This window comes from Doryrhamphus excisus, chromosome 3 (assembly GCF_030265055.1).
Source record: "Doryrhamphus excisus isolate RoL2022-K1 chromosome 3, RoL_Dexc_1.0, whole genome shotgun sequence".
Taxonomy (NCBI): domain Eukaryota; kingdom Metazoa; phylum Chordata; class Actinopteri; order Syngnathiformes; family Syngnathidae; genus Doryrhamphus; species Doryrhamphus excisus.
The window spans coordinates 18,635,140-18,657,408 of NC_080468.1; the positions used below are offsets into that span (position 1 = coordinate 18,635,140).

General features: G+C 42.5%; 1 protein-coding gene across 4 annotated transcripts in view; it reads left to right on the forward strand.

The window, feature by feature from the left end:
• Positions 1–22,269, forward strand: part of tmem178bb (transmembrane protein 178Bb) — a 69,973-nt gene that overhangs the window by 351 nt on the left and 47,353 nt on the right. The window contains exons 2-3 of one of the 4 annotated variants that reach the window (XM_058066007.1): positions 1,228–1,463; positions 1,729–2,283. In XM_058066007.1, coding sequence (XP_057921990.1) covers positions 1,914–2,283 — 370 coding nt within the window. In that variant the 5' untranslated portion in view covers positions 1,228–1,463; positions 1,729–1,913. Of the gene's footprint in view, positions 1–897; positions 1,464–1,728; positions 2,284–22,269 lie in introns of those variants that run through there. The other 3 variants (XM_058066010.1, XM_058066008.1, XM_058066009.1) reach the window with 3 other exon arrangements.

Below are 22,269 nucleotides of genomic sequence, written 5' to 3' on the forward strand. Positions count from 1 at the left end.
TTAGGTTATTAATGTTGATACTACAACATGCAGGATATTTTGCTTATCGTAGTCGACTTTATCATTGAGATCTGCTTATTGGAATATTCTGGAGGCATATGTGAGTGTTGTTGGGCAGCAGGGTACAACACAAGATCAACCATTGCATACAAAACTACACTGTTAAGTGCTGACAATGACATGACAACCAATACATCAACAACTAATAAATACATAGGTTAACCATAGAGTCGCTGGAATTTAATTTAAAAAAATAGTTGGCTAATTATTACTCTTTTACTTTATTATTATTATCATTATTGTCAATATTACTATCATTATTGTTGTTCGCAAACCGCTGAAGTAAAGCTTTTAAAAACCTTTGAAAAACATTTATTCACTGAAGTGGCAATGTTTCAACTACATGTCAGATAACTAAGTAAAACAAAAATAAAGTAAAATTACTATTTCCTGATCCACACATAATGGAGAATGAACTGGAAGACCTTTGTTGTGTGGTTTCGGCCGCCAGCCGTGCAACAGCTCAGTTTCAGGGTGTTGGCAATGTTCTTACTGTCACAAGCCTGGCTGGGGGGGTTTTACTGCCACCCCCGTCTCTTTGTTGCAGTACCTTTTTTGGTGTTGCTGGGGCGGGGCCACCTGTTGCACACCCGCTGCTCATCTCTCATCAGACTGAACTTGAACCTGAAATAGCGAAATGTAACAAAATGGACAGCAGCTTTGTTTATTATTTGCAATTATTTTTATTGTATTCATGTATACTGTACTTATTTTGGGGGAATAATTAATGTATGTATATTATATGTGTATATTTATATACAATATATAATACATATGTATATTTAGCGACAGCCCGTGTGATGAATCAGACATTGTTTTTTTGATGTTGTAATTCACTTTCCGGTTCTATGGTTACCATCACACTTTCCCCCCTTTGCCTCCATTTGTGTTTGCATCAAACACACACTCAAAGAAGCCAGGGAAGGTGGAGTGAGTTGACTTTTATTTATCCAGAAAGTTCACTTTCATTTCCCAGTTGTAGTCCTGTTGATAATACTAAATAATATTTAATCCAATAGAGGAATCCCCACTTTGAAGATGAAGCATTCATCCTTTAGTGCTGCACAGGCATGAATATATACCTTGTCAGTGGAACTTTCATTTGATATGTTGTCATATATAGGTCTGTTCTCTGCTTGCATTCCTAATTATTTGGTTCCGTTTCAGGGCACACGACATATGAGAGCTAGGTGGTGGTATTTTTAGACAGCTCAATCCAATCCCACGCAGCCCACATCATGCTAACATGCTTGTGCAGACAGATGGGTGTTGATTGGTCGGCGGTCGGGCCCAGCTCTTGCAGCTGCCGTCATCAGACGTGCATCTTGGGGGACGCTTTGCTGACTCAACTGCCTGGAATCCTCCACATTCTGCACCCTGCTGCACGGTAGCCTTCCCACCAGGTTTGCTATTTTTCTGTCTTTTATTTGTTGCTAATTGCTGATTTGATTTCCTGGTGTTTAATGAGACGAGGTGCACGATATCCGAGGTTTCTCCTGCACCCCCCTCTCTTTGTCCTTAATGGTGCACCTTGAATACCACGCCAGAGTCCGTTTCATTTTTTTGTTTATTAAGAAATGTGTGCATGCTGTGTTGCCGTGAAGCAATCTGCAGATCCTAACGCCGAGCTGAGTCAAGCGTCCTCGTCTTGTCTCCACTGTGCTGCAGGACAGACGTGAGAAGAAGGAAGGGAGAGGATTATTCTTTTCTCTGCAACATCTCGGCTTCCAATTGCAAGCCACCAAAAAAACCTTCCAAGGTGATGTGAGCTTGAGGAGGAGGAGGAGGAGGAAGTGGGGAACCGCAGAGGAGCTGTCCGTCCGTCGTGGTGCTGATGCGGCTGTGAGGCGAGCATGGCTGCCGGGAAGTTGCTTCTCTACGCCGGGCTCTCGTTGTCTCTATGCGCCCTGGGCATGCTGGCGGTGGCGATGTGCTCCGACCACTGGTACGAAACCGACGCCAGGCGGTACAAGGAGCGCTGCCAGAGCTTTTCGAGTCGCCGCAAGGACCCGGGCTTCATCTACATCCCCAATAACAGCCTGCCGCTGCGGGCCAGCCGGGGCGGCGAGGAGAAGCTGCCCCTCGCCCGCAACCGGCGGCATCTGTTCGCCATGAGCGCCGCGGATGAGTGCAACAGGCAGTACAACTCCACCAACATGGGGCTGTGGAGGAAGTGCCACCGGCTGGGCTTCGACCAGGGAATCGAAGATCTCATCCGGAAAGGTAGGACTGATACAAATCATTCACAAATCGTTTGAAAAGTTGCAGAAATGCTGGCCTACAGGAATGTGCTGTGGCATTCATCACAAGGAAATCAATTAGCCGCCTCTTGTGCAGGATTGTTCATTTGACCAAAGGGCAAACAAAAAGGCCAGGCTTGTTTTCTTGCTATTCTGCATCGGGTTTTGGGGGTGCTTGTTCTCATGCCATTTTTGATCTGTGTGCACTTCCAGGCTGTAGTTTAAATGCTGCTTTGCCTAACCTTTCAACTGCAAATAATGACATAATCACTTCTGGTTGTGTTGGCTTGCCAGCTCAATCCCTCGGTATGAAGGAATCCTTTCTCGGTGGCATTATTTCTGGATGGTCAACAATTGGATTTGTTTTTTACTATTATTTTTTATATATATATACATTCATACTTCATTAATACATTCATTTTCCATATGGCTCATCCTCATTGGGGTTATGTTGGAGCTGGAGCCTATCCCAGCTCACTCTGATATACCCTAGAATGGTCGCTGGTCAAATAACAGACAGCCATTCACACGTACATCAATAATTTAGAGTGTAAAGTTCACCTAACACGCATGTTTTGGGTGATGGGAGGAAACCAAAGTGCCTGGAGAAGAACCCATGCATGGGCAGGTGCATGACAGGTCAACTCCTCAAACAGATACTCCCATGGACATTGGACTCTTAGATCAACTGATTGTGATGTTGTCATGCTAACCCCTAGCCCACTGTGTGACCTATTATAGAAAAAAATATCATGATCATTCATATGTATTTTTTTGTTTTGACACTGCTGCTTTACAGTAAGTGTTATTTTGCAAAGTAATACAATAGTAATAGAAAGTAACTATTATACAGGAATCAGTTGCCTCCAGACCTGACCGTGATAAGCCTCGGATTTTATTTATAATTCGAAAATGTTCATAGTTAAAGCATAAACAAACTGTTTACAACCTTCTAAATACGATTTTTGACATTATTAGAGCCCTCTAGACATGAAGTAACACCCCTATAGTACCCTTACACTGGCATTTCCCCAAAGTAAACAAAATAAAAGTAAATAAGTCATTTAAGAACTATGGTTCCAATAAATGCCAAGGGGAGCTGAGTGGGAGGGGTGACAGGAAATGAAGTCAGTATGCATATTTTTTATTAATAATGGGCCATATTCAACCACAAATCAGCATCATTTATTCATGAATTTATTTTTGAACCGTGATAGAGTGAAGCCACAAATTGGAAGCATGATTTATTAAAAAATATATATAAATTTTTAGCATCTACTGTACGTTGGGTTGGTTTTATTACACGTGGACACCCCTTTAAGTGTTTCCAAAATTTTGGAAATGGAAAATACTTGTTGCCATTACAAACCGCTAGCATTCCAGTCATAGCATCAGACGTGTTAAGGATAAATAGTGAATCACAACGAGGTGTATTGATTTTTCATTCTTGTTGGTGAAGTTGATGGAGGCTTTGCTTGGAGAGCCAACACAAATCTAGAAATCCTTATTTCCCCCTCCACTCACGGTTGCTAATGCTACAGAGGCGGGCTGTGTGTGTTAAAAGGACAGGAAGCAGCACCGAGGTTCTGTTGGATGCTGCTGGAATAAATCCAAGCGTGAAGAGAGAGGAGTCTGAATGCTGCAGCTGTGCCTTTATGCGAGCATGCCTCGCTGGCCTCCATGGCCCATCATCTGCAGTAATGGCCAGTCAGAGTGTGGATACGTATTTACTGTGTATATATATATATATACATATATACGTATATATATATGCCGTGATCACATGAATGCCTCCAGAGACCAGTATGAGCCATTTCAGGTCTCATCATCTTTGACAGAAACAACATTGCTGTTGTCATGATGCGTCCACTATGAAAGGTCAGTTGGCGGGGAGACCCTGCCTTTCGCCTGAGGAGCGGTCAGCTGGGATAGGTTCCAGCTTCGCTGTGACCCTGATGAGGGCAAGCGATCTAGAAAGTGAATGGATGGATGGGATGTCTACATTGTCAAGGTCTGCTATATGGTCTGCTATATCATTTGCTGCTTGTGTTTTAAAAAATACATAAAAATTAGATTAGAGCATGACAGAAAATTAAGGAAAATCACCTCAAGTGTGATGTGATGAACGAATATACAGGTTATGGTATTTTCTCCACTATAGACATATGTTTATATTCAGTACAGTGAGCAAGTAATCATTTAAAGATGTATTTATATCCATCCCATTCAATCCTCCAAATGCATTTTTTTCTTTAAAGGTATTTAATTCTTGAACATATTTTGACAAGTATTAGATTGGCTTTTAGCTTTAGTTTCTTGAATGAAAATATGAATCATTTAGATTCATGCCTAAAAAGCTCTGTCATCCGAGACAAACTCTGAGTAGACCCGCTGCTTCTCCGAATTCAGACGTTTGGTCAGGAGGCCCCCTTGGGGGGGGGGGGTGTTCAGGCCACATCGAACCGGCAGGAGGCCTCTGGGAAGACCTAAGGCACGTTAGAAAGACCATGTGTCCCAACGGGCTTGGGAATGCCACGAGAGGAGCTGGAGGAAGTAGCCAGAGAGAGGGAGGTCTGGGTTTGTCTGTTTAGGTCCGTGTATGAAACTACATAATGCAGAGGGAGCTAGGAGTGATACTGTCACCTAGTCACCTTGTCACCTAGTCACCTTGTCACCTAGTCACCTAGAGGTGTTGTTTTACTGTTTTTTTATAGTCAACATTGCTGATTGTGTAGCTTTTCTGCTCACTTTCATGCTAGTCAGTAGCTGTTACGCTTTCAGCTCTGTGCAATGTGTTTATATTAATGAAATTGTGCAAGGAATTGATATTTAATTTCCTGCATTATATTGTGATATATGTATGTACTGGATGTACAGATGCTTTTCTAATGGCTGCTTCATTGTGGTCATCATCGCATTTTACTATTCAGAGGCTCACTGAGGTGAAGTCTCCCAAGATTTGCTGAGGTCTTCGGCGAGGTCACACAGGATGATTGTTTGAACCCCAAGGCTGTGTTTCAATTTGCAAACTTCCATAATTGCACTTCCCATAAGTGCATATAGAAGCATAGAAGTGCGAGAGTTGGGACAGCATAAGTTTTGTTTGACTTTTCAGGCTCATAGGTTGTGGATTGTGTCTCTATTTGTCTACAAACTAACAAGTCATGGCCTATTTAGTTAATATCTGCACATTGTCCATTAATAAACATTACACCTGTCAGGCATGAACGATAACCCAGCTGTACTTATCGCATCTCATCTTGGCGCCAATCAATTCACATTCACCTCATTTTTAACAATGTTGTGAAATTCCGCGCCCATTCCGTTTATCTTGACGCTTCATCTGTTCGTTTTCGAACATCCATTTGTCTCCTCGTCTCAGCAGCGTCTTCCTTTCTAGATGCATCATTATGTAGATTTATGGAGGCGGTGGAGAGAAGCGGCGGTAATGGGTCAACATAAAAAACACAAAAACCCTCCATTTTCAATGCTTCTGCCGGTCACATTAAGAGCGGAATGGCGTTTGTGGGAATGGGCGGGTCAGGGTTAGTGGATGACCACTGCGTTCTCCCTGTCATCAAGCCCATATGGGCGATCACAAAACCAATGAGGAATGGATGCCATTAAGGCAAGCACAACACAAACGCCACTGTTAAGACTGAGTGCTTGGAACACACACACACCACACACACACACCACACACACACACCACACACACACACCACACACACACATTCTTGTTTGTCTTGATTCAATACCACCGGAAACCTGGCCCTCAAAATAGAAAATAGAACCCAGCAAGTGCGTTTCTGTTCCTGTTCAATGATGTTTTCCAGGGAAAAAACTTTTCAAAAAGTGTGGCCATTTTCAGCCCGTAGAAGCTCTTTTTGGGCTAAAAAAGGAATGTACCATTAATGATATACATGCACATATCTACATATCAGATATTACAATCCTTTGCTTTGTAACTTATAACACAAAGCAAAGATGCAGATGTTTTGTTCAGAAAGGTGAGCATATATTGACCGACAATGTGTTACTTTTAGTATTATGAATTAGTAAAGCCCTCCGGACATGAAATGTCCTTCTCAAATAAACTTCTAAATAAATCAACTAAGCCCTATAGTTACCTTTTAATTACTAGCCATTATAGTAGACATAAGAAGAGAAACAATTTGGATAATAAATAAGACTCATCCTTGTGTGTGTTGCTATAATTGTGTTCTCTCGGGGAGCCGAGTCGGAGGCAGACGAGACGTGACCTCGGGGTTTGAGGTGGATTTTAGCTTGGTATGGGTACTGCAGTAGACTTTGTTTTCAGTAGGGATTATTGTGTCTCTCGTGAGATGATTCAAACCCAGTGACCAGTGTAGAATACTACATGTCTTTCACAGTGTTGTGTATGTGTATGTATTTTAGTCCATAGAGGAAGTTTTAGGCGTGAAAATGCTTAACTTAGGCAAAAAAAATGCTTAGTGCATAGTTTTGACTAATATTCAGCCATAAAAGGCCATGATTTATTAATAAACATATTTTGGAAAAAAACACAAGTGAAGCTATGAAATTGAAACTGCTAAGTAGCAAGGGACGACTATATTCATATTTGTTGTTTTACACATATGCTATTCCAAACGTCAACAAACATTTTAGTAGCAAGGGACCCTTGCGGAAAACAGCGGAAGGTGAGAAATTTTGCTGCATGACTTGAATGTGAAAAAGCATCACCATCAAATTAAAAAATGGATAACCAGATGTCCAAATTTAAATCGTAACCTAAAGGATTATGTGGGGATCAGAAGTGGCATTTTCAGTGTGTTATATACTGTAGTTACTATATATATATATGTATATATATACACCTCATCATGGGTAAAATTAGCCCAAAAAGTGTCACATATATACAGTATATTGGAATGGCATATATAAAGAGACAATAATAATGGCATTTACCTCCAATTTCTACCAATACCCGTCAGCATGTACGTTGCCAGTTGCAGTGTTTGTCGTCTGTGTGGATATTTACATGCAAGACGGTTTGTTATCACCAGGAGTTCTCTGGTCTTCCTGGGAGCGGTTAAATAATTCAGGTACATGTGGTAACACCCAGTGCTCATTAACGACCCTGCTGTGTGCAAAAGCAACATGCCGGGCCAGACTGCCTGCTGGCTGCCACTGCTGCTACCCAATGCCCTCAGATGAATGGAATACCAACAGTATTTTCAAGGCTGAAATACATTTTTCAGTGCTGTTTCCAAACTGTATACACTGTATGCTATTCTACAGCTTTCAGCATAGATTGTGTCAAGGCAGGTGCAGTATATGACACATACTACAGTACACAGGGATAGTATTACTAATGACCAGCGTTGCTGTGCATCAAGGTGTGACTTTTGCATTAAAATAATCATGACATGGGCATGCTAGCTTACAACAGAGAAGAGCACTTGTGTCATTGTTATGGCAGTCCTTGGTCTATAAAATCTGCAAAAGTCTGTAAAGATATTTTGTGTTTAACAACTTCAACAACATAACTACTGTTGATTCAGAATGACTTCTTGTTCAGTGCAAAGTAAGCGTCAAAATAACAGCATGACAGTATTAACCCTAATTCTTCCACAGCAACTAACAAAATCTACTCATCCAAAGTAGTTGTTTTGATCGTTAGCCATGGGAAGAGAGGCTAACAATCACGGCATAGAATGAAATGACTGAAATGACTGCATCCTATCTGTTGGATAAGAGTATCATACGCACAAATGGTGGAAAAACCATATGACAAACTGCTATAGGTTCATAAATCGGGTGTGGCTCAGTTGGTGGAGAGGTGGTCTCCCAACCTGAAGGTTGTGGGTCCAATCCTCCATCCTGCTGCGTCATCATTGGGGAAATGTGCTAGCGTTGTCAAAGTTCTTTGAGCGCTATACAAGTGAAAGACCATTTCAGTTCACTAGATAAGTCAACCAGTCCAAGGGCCGTCCACATAACTGGTTTTTAGAATTCCAGAATCCTTATAGTGCAGTCCAGTGGCCATTTTTTAAAACATGTCCAATGAGGCAATTATTCCTGTGCTCTATACGTAATCTGTCTCACACCCATCCACAGGGCAGACTGACAACATTCATGTTATTAAACAAAAAAAAACCAAAAACAGCGTTTGACCCCATAAGCTGGATTGACTTGAAATCAGCTCAGTGCTCTACAAAACAAACTTTGGTGCGTTAAGCCGAAACCTACAGCCGTGCACATCAACATTTGATGAGCTCATGCTGCAGAGAGCCCATCAAACGACGGGATTCCAGCCGTGCACGGCCCCAGCATAAAGAAACCTATTTCCGTTTGTCACCCACCACAGATAAATGGTTGATAAACGGTTGATTAATATGAAACGTCCTACTGTCTCCTGTGTGCTTTGCAATGATGGCTTGACGCTTACCTGCTTTTTCTTCCCGTGTTCAATGCTTTTCTACTGACATGTGTTGCTCCTCAGCTGCCATTCTTTCAGGTTAGTCCCTCGTCCTGTGCTACTTAGCCAAGGTCCATCACTGCACACTCAGGATTTTGATCTTCTTGAATGCGCATGTGGTTCTAAATGTAAGATGGTAAGATGGGAGTGAGCCGATTGAAACACAGAATAAGTGAAAGTACGGCAATGTGCAAATAATTATGACTTTATTTTAATAATACAATGGTGATATATATCCTATAGTACTGGGGTGTCCAAAGTGTGGCCTGGGGGCCATTTTACATTTTTTTTATTGGCCCTCGGCACAATCTAAAAATACAATTAAATAAAAAAAAAAACAATAGAAAAACAGCAAATATAAAAAGAATAGTCATTTTACAATAATAAAGTCAAAATATTATGGGAATAAAGTCATGATATAACAAGAAAAATAAAGATACAAAGAGATACAAATAATATACTTGAGGCTGTTTTTCTTTTAATATAAATAATAAGGTCATATATATTATAAATAATATAATAAATAACTCCTAAGCCTATCTATGTGGGTGGGCCCTGCCCTTCATTTCTCAGTATGTGGGCCTCAGTGGAAAAAGTCCAGACACTTGTGACTTGGGTGATGCTGTTAAAGGTTCCGCTTTTGTACCGTACTGTAGCGAAACAGATTTCCATAGTTATTTATTGATGGCACTGGAAAATAGCCATATATTTACCTTGGAGCCCAGTAGAAAAGCTCTATGGTGTACATTAGTGTAGGCAGACTAAGAGAGGACGTTAAAGGTACTTAAGAACACCAGAAATTGCCGTTATGTACTCTGACTTCGTCGGGTTCATATTGGATCCTTGCTGTTCAAACGACACGTTCCTCACAGGGGTTCTGTGCCAGGCACGCTGTCGAGGTTTCCTGACAGATGAAAAGCATCAGTGGACATTTCCATTCTTTGGCGGGCAGCTCTCGCTGGCTCCACGTCTTCAGTCTTCCTCTGGCCCCCGTTTAATCAATGGCTTATCAAGTCAAGAGAGCTCCCTGGGCCTGCTGGAAGAGCCTGCATCAATCAGATCCTTATTCTCTCTGTCCAAAGACTGGGAGATGAAGGGAGCTCTGTAGCTACAGCTGCCTCCCCTCACAAGAACGCCTCTTTAAAAGGCTCGCTACTGCAGGACAATGCAGGAATTCTGTCCTTGAAAGAAGCTTTTTTTGCTGCGCCAAGTTCCAGATGTTCAGCTTTCATTAAAAATGAGCACATATTTAAACTGGAGGGACGAGGGGGGGCTATGCTGGCACTATCGCTATTGGCCTGGTACCAGGTCAATACGGGGCCATCCATACTGATACTTCGGACTTACTGATACTTCCTCTTTGTATCACAATTCTTCAAAAAGTAATCATCACTGTTTTATTGTTGACTATGGCTGATTATTAGTCAAACATATTGAAAGACCATTAATGTGGTATTCTGGTCACCAGGCATTAGTAATGTTAAATGTTAATGAGACAGTAGCTTAGATTACATTCCACATCATGTTGCACATGATAGAGTGAGAAGTTCTCCTCCCAATCCATGTGGTAATGGTACATTTTTGGTACTATTTTGTTCTTCCCCACTTCGTTTGGAACGTTTTCTGTATAAATTGGAGGCTAACTAGATAGCTCGGTAGCATGCTATGAGCGGTGGCTGTCTCTTATGTCCCTGCAGTGATCCCGTAGCAGTACATTAGTGGTGTAAACAAAGAATCATAGGAGTGTAAAGATGACTATTTGGTGATATTTCATATTTACAGGGCTCTAATAATGGTAAAACACACATTTAGAAAGTCAAAGTCTTCTATGCTCTAATTTCCTACTTTGCGGAAATTCATGAATCACAGTCGGGTTTGGAACCAATTAACCGTGATAAACGAGGGACGACTGTAGTATACAAATACACCAGTACAGGCAATGTACCACTGTCCATAGCGGAACACAACTCCTTCATTATATGTACTTGTTTGAGCAAAATAAAGCCAGTAGTGCAAGATTAGTTCAAAAAGTACAAATCAGTTTTGGCTCTTATTCAAATCCTTCGGCTTTTTGCCACCAAAGCGCTCCTGTGTTCAAGAACTTGTTCGGTACGTTTGTTAGCAATCTATAAATATAACAATATGAACAATACCTTCGTCACAGACAGTCGGGAAAATAAACGTAGAAGAGAACTAAAAAAAATGTCAATCTCACCACGCCAATATCGATTGATTACCGACAACTGGATCAATACCCCCCACCCCCGCCCCCCAGCCCCCAGCCCCCCGCCTTACTCATTGTGAGCATCATCTGCTTCCTGACGATAAACACCCAGCTCACGGCCCTGTTTGTGTTGTCATGGTAACATCTGCTGATTGTGTGACAGATGCTATTGAGACAAAGAGGGTGAGTTGAAGGTGGGTGGGGGGGGGGGGGGGGGGGCGCCATATGTCAAATGGTCAGACAAGAAATCTTCCTGCGAGATGATGCACTCGTCAGCCATCATGTCTTCTGTTTTAGCTTTTAGCTTTAAGGTGCTATTGTGCACCGCCGAGATATCGGTCATATAGCTTAGCTTGCCAGTGCTTCATTCATCACTGTTAGCTTCAAATTAGCATCACGACTTGCGTAATCCACATTATCCTGCTACACAAAGTGGTATTTGCGATACAAAGTATTTTTGAGGTGTTAAAAGTTTGAGAACCATTAATATAGTATATTGATATAGTATAATGTAATCTTAACTTTCTAATGAACACATGTACTACGGTATGTCCATACCGCACACAAGACGGCCACCTTAAAGTGCAGGGAAGGGTTTTGTGATGCATATAATTGGTGTCCTTCCCATTCAGTTAGGACTGGGAAAGACTGGCTAGAGACTGGTAGAATGGCTTAGCCATGTAAACGACAAATAATATGTATCCCAAATAATTGGCAAAAGACTGTCAGCGGGGATGCAGCAAGTCCTGAGCTCCAGAAAGCACACACACACACACATGCAGGTATATGAAATATATATACACATAGCAGATAGTGCCACACCAGCTCTGTATACAGCGCCTTGTCGTGCTTATCTTGCCTCACTCAATTATTTGATTCTGAAATTGCTTTTGCGCTTTTGTTGCCTCTTTTTTTCCACAGTGTTCCTTGTTTATCCAGGCAATTATCCATGAACAGACATAAGCACAGTGGATCTCTTAAAGCGCCCATGGCGGCGCCAATCTGCACGATGGAACTTTTACAACAACTTATGAAAAGCATTGAAGAGTTATTTAAAAGGATACCAGAGTGTTGCTTGTGAGGAAGAAAACCAGACTGCTCAGTCTGCTCTATAATATATACAGTACAGTACAGTACAGTACAGTACAGTACAGTACAGTACAGTACAGTACAGTACAGTACAGTACAGTAATACAGTGGATACGGTGTCATAGACTTGTCAAGTCTTGTTTGTCTTCTTACTTCAAAGCAGACACGCTTAAGCCGTTGTCAACATAGATTTCTGATTAAAATTTTAATACCAGATGAAAAATTCCAAGATTTGACATGTTTCATTGTTGGAGGAAGTGGAGTCGAATGAGCAATTTATTGCAAACAACCGTTAAAGTGATTTCCACGCACAACAGTGGAGGGTGCGCCATTATTATCGGAGGTGCTTTTTCCATGAATGGAACAATGTAGCTTCAGGTTGTGCAGGGGCGTCAAATGGCATCAGGTTATGTGGAGGTGTTGCAGGGGGCATCCCTCATTACTGAAGGCCCTGGTCTGGGTTTTTTGTCTCACTCCCATGTCTTATATTTGCATTTTGAAGCTCTACTTAGAAACTTAAGATCCAACAGTGTAAAATGTAAATTCTTGCAATTTTTCAACTGGTCCTAAAATGTTGGTCAGGAGTGTACGTGGTCAAAGAATGAAAGATGCCAAGAGGTCATTTCTATTTCTGATGACGTGTTGTAGTAGTCCTTCCTCGCTACATCGTAGTTTGAATTTCACTGGATCATGGTTTTTCAAAAATAAATCAATAAATCGTGCTGTTTTGTGGTTCAATGTTACCTATTAAAAAATAGGAACAAAGATTGTCTTACTGATGAAGCCCACTGTGACATGGGAGGGGAACCGAGAAGCAGCCCACGAGTGGAAGCATGATCTCGTGGCGGAGATCAGGGGGGCTGGCTGGAAAGCCATGACTTGCCCCGTTGCGGTGGGGTGGAGGGGCTTTGTTGGTGCCCCAACTGCTCGCCTACACCGTGATGTGGGATGCAAAGTGCTGGTGCATCAAAAGCCATCAAAGATCTGGTTGAGGAGGCGGAGAAAGGCAGCTTGTGCCTGTGTCAGAATGCACACAACCATGTCACCGGCCTGCCATGGGTTGGAAAATGCTTTATTATCATCCATACGCCATCTGCAAACAATAGCTGGTTTCCACAAGCACGTATGTTGTCAGTCAGCCGGTCCGAGGGGCATCAAACTTGAAGCGGTTCAATAAAGGACATTTGAGGTCAAAGCGCCATACGTAGGTTCATAGCCAAATGTGGTTTCACAATTTAGCAGTGTAAGTGTTATATATTTATAAACATAAGGTTTGACAGTTTTATGCCAATAATCTGTTCATGTGAGTACAGTGGTTCAGCAAGGTCAAAGATAAACTTAATATATAAAATAATATTCCTGTGGGAAGCCAATGTTGGCACATTATCTGCCGGTAATAAACTGAAGCAAGAGCACACTGACCTCTCGGACTTTTGTCTGTGTTTTTTTAGGTCAACTCTGAAATGAAACCTTAAACGGCCACCCAAAAGGATCTTAGTAATAATAGAGGAACTTAATAAGTACATTTACGGAGTAGAACAAGAATGTCTTTCTGCTGCAAGTACAATCCATCCATCCAGTTCCTATCCCGCTGGTGTATCCTGGAGTCTATCCCAGCATAATAATTATGCAATAATGTATAAGGTCAGCACACTGATTGGATGGACGTGAAAGAGAAACTTATTTTTTTACATTTTTCTTTTTTCCCTTTAATTTGCATTTCTATTTCTATGATCTACTTATCCATACTGGAATCCTGAATGTGTGCATTTTCATGGATTTTGTGTACAACCATTTACTCTGGCTGTTAATTGGCTTTTGACACTATATCATATATCATAGCGTTTTCATCATATTTGCATATTTGCTTTTGTGTTGTCGGTGATAAGGGAAATATTTCATGAATGCATTTCATGAGGCCCGACGGAAAGACAAGCTGAGGACCCAAAATGGCCCCCAGGCCGCTCTTTGAACACTCCTGGTTTATGAAATACATCAACCCTCAAGGCTCCAGCAAAAGTCAAACTACAGAGAGCAAGGCACAGACCGATGATGACAGACAGAACTCTGGAAAAAGTCAAGCAGTCATAATAATAATAATAATAATAATAATAATAATAATAATAATAATAATAATAATAATAATAATTATTATTATTATTATTATTATTATTATTATTATTATTATTATTATTATTATTATAACAATAATAATAATAGCTAAGGCTTAAAATGTGACGATGTGCGATACCGCTGAGGTCATTTCCGATCCGATACAGGGTCACATTCATGCTGGTGTCCGTACCTATCTGATACCGATACTACTGTATGTGCTTGGTTCATTTTTTGCAGTGAGTTGCTTCACTAATTATATTTTAATCATAATTATAAAATGACAAGAAGAAATGTTGACTTTCGGTGACGTATGGGTTTGGATATATGCAACCTGACTGTCAGACTGCAGTACATCGTATACAGTACATATGGGATTTAGAGCCTCGGCGGAAAAACTGGAATTGTACTGTTTGCACGAGGATTGTGGATGATGGCAACATTCCCAAAAAAGTGCCCTTCCCCTTTTAATAATAAAATGAATGAACGCTGCTGTCTTTGTGCCACCACACATTCCAGCTACTTTAGCGTCTGAATTTATGAAGGAGCCTACACCACCAAGGTTGCAGGCAGATTTGACTGTCTTGGCTTGCTGGACTGCTTCTAAAATCTTTTGATGGCTGCAGATGCCCGTGGCTTGGAGCGATGAGGTGTGGAGGGTGAGATAAAAAAAAAAAAAAAAAAGGATCAGCTTACCTTTTCAAGTTAAAACGTGCAAAGCCAGAGTACTCCCAGGGAAGAAGATGATTCTGGTAATGTTGGAAATGATTGCAGTTTCCCTAAACATACCATTTGGGTAAGGGTAAGGAGTCTCGTAGACCGCCAAAAGCTGGCGTGAACAGTGAGTGAAAGGCCGGATGGGAATGGTACCGTCAGACAGACGGTAATACAAAGTGGAAGAATACATGCAGGCTGACATAATGCAGTCCTGTGTGTTTGTACGATGCCATATTATGCATGTCTGCGGTAAAGAGTGTCTGGTCACAAAATGCACAGTAATCCACGCCACTTATAGCGTATTGTTGATTGTCAAACTGTGGTACGTGTACTAATGGTAATACACAGGCTGTGGTTGTATGTACACATTTTTAACAAATACAAATAACATGTATTAGAAATACAGTAGACTCTTGCTATACGTAGTCGTTACTTTCAAAGACCGTATGTGAATACTAGAAAAACTAAAAATGGATTCACTCTTAGCTTACGGCTACATTCTCGTCTGATCTCGGAAGCTAAGCTAAGTTGGGCCTGGTTAGTACTTCCGCCTGGGAATACCAGGTGCTGTAAGCCTGGGATTGGCTGGCCACCAGTCCAGGGTGTACCCCGCCTCTCGCCAGAAGACAGCTGGGATAGGCTCCAGCACCCCCACGACCCTCATGAGGATAAGAGATAAAAAATGAATGAATAAAAAGGATTGACTCATAAAAAGCATTAAAGGTCCATTTTTAGGCATGGATGATGTTGGTATGGTATATGACTGGTATATGACTGGCTGGTATATGACTGGCTGGTATATGACTGGCTGGTATATGACTGGCTGGTATATGACTGGTTGGTATATGACTGGCTGGTATATGACTGGCTGGTATATGACTGGCTGGTATATGACTGGCTGGTATATGACTGGCTGGTATATGACTGGCTGGTATATGACTGGTATATGACTGGTATATGACTGGCTGGTATATGACTGGCTGGTATATGACTGGCTGGTATATGACTGGCTGGTATATGACTGGTTGGTATATGACTGGCTGGTATATGACTGGCTGGTATATGACTGGCTGGTATATGACTGGTATATGACTGGTATATGACTGGCTGGTATATGACTGGCTGGTATATGACTGGCTGGTATATGACTGGTATATAACTGGCTGGTATATGACTGGCTGGTATATGACTGGCTGGTATATGGCTGGTATATGACTGGCTGGTATATGACTGGCTGGTATATGACTGGCTGGTATATGACTGGCTGGTATATGACTGGCTGGTATATGACTGGCTGGTATATGACTGGCTGGTATACGTATGACTGGCTGGTATATGACTGGTATATGACTGGCTGGTATATGACTGGCTGGTATATGATCGTTGAGGTTTTTGTTAAAACAAGCAAGAAGCAATCTAATTGTTTTTCTTTGTAATCGTTGCGCAAACCTCAGAAAGATGCTAAGGGTACATGTCAGTATTTTGGGAGTGGGAAATACTGCAAATTTTGGTAGTGATCCGATACCAAAATTCCAAAGACAGCTCTCTGGTTCTCATGTTGTTTTTACCTCAGCCAAAATGAAGGAGTTGACCTCACTGTTCCAATAGTCTTGAGGAAAGTGTATTGGTTGCTACCTCAGATGAAAATCACAGAATTAAAAACAATAACATTTAGCATGACTAGGCTACATTCACTTGAAATGTCTTAAAGTTAAACCCAACTTCAAATGTCTTGTTCATGAAATGCATCTTCAGAGAATACCTTGTTGTTGTCGTCCCTGACAGACTGTGAGTCACAACCTCGTGTTTGGACCTTTTTAATGACACGCTCATAGGTGTGGCCTTGACGTCCGCATGTCCTCCTGGTAACCCTGAGTGAGGCCGCTGATGGATGACTCTGTGTAGGGCAGTGAACTACCAGTGCACTCTTGCACGCTTTGGTATTGATCCTGCATGGAGATGTCCACGAGGTGATGCCAAAGATTGGATAGCTAGGATAAAACAGACCTGTGATCCCGTCAGTGTGTAGTCCATTACTGCAGGAAAACCGGTTCAAGCCTGCAGTTTAGGGGACCCTGGTAATTTCAGGTCGATAAGCTGTTACTTTTTTGTCACACTTGAAACCCTTTGGCTTATACAGTGACGCAGCCCATGTACTGTATGGATAAAATAACACACTTCCCATGATGCTTAGAGTGCAGCTTCAAGGATTTCATTAATTGGAGGAGGGACGTGGACGCTAATATTACATTTTGAAGTCTCATGCAGCGATTGTGTTTTGATCTGACAAATTTCAAGTAAGTTTGATCAAGTCTAGAACTATGACGAGCTTCTGTTTGGATTGCTTGGACCACAGCCGATGATGAACTTGAATGGATTAAAAAAAAGTGTCTCACGTCTCATCATCTAAGCTATCGAGTGATGCTGGGAATGGGTGGAGGTAGGATTGCAAGGTTTACAGTGTTTCAAAAAATCTATTTCAATCTTTCCGAATTTGTCCTTAACATTGTGACTTTTTGTTGTATTTGTCCTATTTGGGCTGTTTTTTTTTTAATAAATGTAAAATAAATAAATAATAAATACATCTAAAATGTGCTGTGGGCCGATGATAAGCAAAATGTGGGCTACAAATGGTTTTGGACACCCCAGATCTAAAAGTTTCCGATTGAATTTCCAAAATGCCAACATCCCCTCACGAACTGACGTAACCTGAAGCAGCCATTTGGTCAGCTCTGTTCTGCCATGCGGCTACGCTAATTGAATTCCAAACCCAAACAGGATGCAGACCCTGACAGAATAATCAAGGTGAATTATGGGTACAACCACATTGTTTGGAATGAATATGTGGTCTGCCTTTTGTGGGTTTCGTACAGCACACAGTTGAACCTGTGAATTATGCCACAACTTGATGGTGTTGACCAATTTATCCATCATATGATCTGCGTGTATGTATACAAAACATATACAAATATACATTTGACTGCTTTTGCTGCCATACAAGTTTAGATCCCAAAGGGATTGTTTCAACCAAAGATGGGATGTAGTATTGCTAGCATCAGCATTACCACTAAGGAGCATGAAACAGCAACACCACATTAAAATGTGCACATAGTGACTTCCTGTTCAGTGCAAAATAACTTTCCAAATAAACGCACGGCAGTACAAAATACAACCATTTATTTCTTTAGTTATTTTTCGATTGTTAGCCATAGTATGAAAGTTTTTCATAGCTACATAATTTTATTGCCATTGTTATACATACAATTACTGCTTTTATACAAGTTGAAGAGTATAAAATATATGAAAGCATACAAATCCAAATATACGTATACAAAGCATTGTCGACAAGCACTTATCTCCATGTCAGTCCAGAGTCTAAACATACGTATATAGTTTGTAATAAATATGTATTGCCAGTTTAACTACACAACATACTGTATGCCTAATCACTTTCACACTGGTCATAAACACCTGATTCCTAAAGATGTTGTGTAAATCCCAGCATCATATTGCTCCAGATAGAATGCCCACACAACTGCCGATTGAATCCCCCAGAAGGCTTAGCTAGACCCCAGTTAATTCTTGTGTAACCCAAAATTGGAACATCTGAGAGGGAGTGGCCATCTTTTGGCCAGTTTTTAGAGTCGGAGTACGGGGATTCCGTATCCAACAACAGGAATTGCTTTACTCATATCTTTAGACCTTCATGGTAGGAAAATGAAGTTGCTTTTTTGTTCAAGCACAGCTGACCTGGGCTCTCACTGTGGTGGCCTTGGTTCCATCATATCTCTTTCTTCACCTTTCACAAGTGAATAGTCCTTTTTCATCCCTAATTTTGCTCATTGTTTCTGTGAATATACGGTCCAGTCTCCATCTTGCCTTGTCCCCTCCATCTTGCCTCGTCCCTACCAAAGGTGTTGATGGGAATTTCAAACAGAAAGGGGGGGGGGGGGGGGGGAAGAGACAACAAGGCACAAAAGTGCAGCTGCAGCTCGCTGACGTCCCGCTCCAGAGTCCAGCCAGTCACGTGACTTCGTTCGGGCCTCGGTATCACAACCATGGATCGATAACTGGGTCTTGTCTGTCCTCTGCTCTGTGGGAGCGAGCCTAACTAGGATGAACTTGTCAACTTCCTGTGTTACATATGGACTGTTTACATGCAGGGGAACCGTTTATGTTGACCTTTAACAGAGCCCATTTCAAGCTGTTGCCGACATAAGCAAAACTGAAACTAGCGATATAGAGTAGCTTATATTGTTATTTTATATTATTTAAGATAATTATTCACTTATGTTAAAAACGTTTTCAAATTCTTCTGAGTCTCATTACTTTTTTTAATACACTGAAAATGTTTGACCTTTTATTTGATCTGATTACATTTTGTTACGTTTGAATATATTATCCTCAATTTTGGAAGTATACAAATGTATGCAAATATATCTTTTGTGGCTCAACTGCTGCTGGAGCTGCTATCAAAAAAAATAACGCTGGCTTTTCCTCTCTATGAAAGCACGGAGGAATCAAAACACCGTCCAGATCACACACGCCTGTTGGTTTTATGTCGGTCTATGTCAAATGTCTATGTCTAATGTCTAATGTCTATGTCTATGTCTATGTCTATGTCTATGTCTATGTCTATGTCTATGTCTATGTCTATGTCTATGTCTATGTCTATGTCTATGTCTATGTCTATGTCTTATGTCTATGTCTATGTCAAATGTCTATGTCTATGTCTTATGTCTATGTCTATGTCTTATGGGTTAATGAATTAGCAAGTTTAGCCAAAGCGGTACTGTGTAACATCATAGCTGTGCTGCCGGTGGCTCCGTTAGCATCATCTAGCTCTAAGATGCTCTACCTTGTCCAAGCCAAGTGTTGTCTTGTTCTTTTTTTTAAAGCGGGTCAGTGTAGGTAACAAAGGAGTCGGATAATGAAAAAGTGCATGATCCGGAAAGGTGTAAGACGATGCATCATGCACTCCCAAACCCCCCCGTGCCTTCCTCCACCACCCCAGAGGAGTTGTACAGATGGAAGCGCAGTAACTGGGTTATTGCCGCTGTTAATTAAATGCATGGAGTGTGTGCTTTCAGCTGAAACCTGGGGAAAAGTTAGTGAACAGAAGACGCGCCAAGGATGAATCCATGTGTGTTTTATAGTGCAAACAGCTACCCCGCATCACGTCCCATGACGTAGATACTGGTCCTGCTACCCCGCATCACGTCCCATGACGTAAATACTGGTCCTGCTACCCCGCATCACGTCCCATGACGTAGATACTGGTCCTGCTACCCCGCATCACGTCCCATGACGTAGATACTGGTCCTGCTACCCCGCATCACGTCCCATGACGTAAATACTGGTCCCGCTACCCCGCATCACGTCCCATGACGTAAATACTGGTCCTGCTACCCCGCATCACGTCCCATGACGTAAATACTGGTCCTGCTACCCCGCATCACGTCCCATGACGTAGATACTGGTCCTGCTACCCCGCATCACGTCCCATGACGTAGATACTGGTCCTGCTACCCCGCATCACGTCCCATGACGTAGATACTGGTCCTGCTACCCCGCATCACGTCCCATGACGTAGATACTGGTCCTGCTACCCCGCATCACGTCCCATGACGTAGATACTGGTCCTGCTACCCCGCATCACGTCCCATGACGTAAATACTGGTCCTGCTACCCCGCATCACGTCCCATGACGTAAATACTGGTCCTGCTACCCCGCATCACGTCCCATGACGTAAATACTGGTCCTGCTACCCCGCATCACGTCCCATGACGTAAATACTGGTCCCGCTACCCCGCATCACGTCCCATGACGTAGATACTGGTCCCGCTACCCCGCATCACGTCCCATGACGTAAATACTGGTCCTGCTACCCCGCATCACGTCCCATGACGTAAATACTGGTCCCGCTACCCCGCATCACGTCCCATGACGTAAATACTGGTCCCGCTACCCCGCATCACGTCCCATGACGTAAATACTGGTCCCGCTACCCCGCATCACGTCCCATGACGTAAATACTGGTCCCGCTACCCCGCATCACGTCCCATGACGTAAATACTGGTCCCGCTACCCCGCATCACGTCCCATGACGTAAATACTGGTCCCGCTACCCCGCATCACGTCCCATGACGTAAATACTGGTCCTGCTACCCCGCATCACGTCCCATGACGTAAATACTGGTCCTGCTACCCCGCATCACGTCCCATGACGTAGATACTGGTCCTGCTACCCCGCATCACGTCCCATGACGTAAATACTGGTCCTGCTACCCCGCATCACGTCCCATGACGTAAATACTGGTCCTGCTACCCCGCATCACGTCCCATGACGTAAATACTGGTCCTGCTACCCCGCATCACGTCCCATGACGTAAATACTGGTCCTGCTACCCCGCATCACGTCCCATGACGTAAATACTGGTCCAGCTACCCCGCATCACGTCCCATGACGTAAATACTGGTCCTGCTACCCCGCATCACGTCCCATGACGTAAATACTGGTCCTGCTACCCCGCATCACGTCCCATGACGTAAATACTGGTCCTGCTACCCCGCATCACGTCCCATGACGTAAATACTGGTCCTGCTACCCCGCATCACGTCCCATGACGTAAATACTGGTCCTGCTACCCCGCATCACGTCCCATGACGTAAATACTGGTCCTGCTACCCCGCATCACGTCCCATGACGTAAATACTGGTCCTGCTACCCCGCATCACGTCCCATGACGTAAATACTGGTCCTGCTACCCCGCATCACGTCCCATGACGTAAATACTGGTCCTGCTACCCCGCATCACGTCCCATGACGTAAATACTGGTCCTGCTACCCCGCATCACGTCCCATGACGTAAATACTGGTCCTGCTACCCCGCATCACGTCCCATGACGTAAATACTGGTCCTGCTACCCCGCATCACGTCCCATGACGTAAATACTGGTCCTGCTACCCCGCATCACGTCCCATGACGTAAATACTGGTCCTGCTACCCCGCATCACGTCCCATGACGTAAATACTGGTCCCATCCAATAGCTCTTGTCTTTCCCGCTTTTTTAAGTCATTGGATTAAAACAAAAATACAATTTGAAATCATTCTATTTTTACACAACAATATTTGCCAGCACCATAGAGGATACTGTAATATTTCAATGACATCTTACCACTCAGTACTACACTGAACTTCTATGGTACATATCCTATGGGATAAACACTTGACAAGATACCTTTGTGGAATACATTATGAGTTGCACAGAAATATTTCATTCAATGAATGCTCTTCAAACAGGATGTGTAATATGACGAGTAGAACAGCGGCCTTCTTCTTCTTCTTCTTTCTCTTTGGG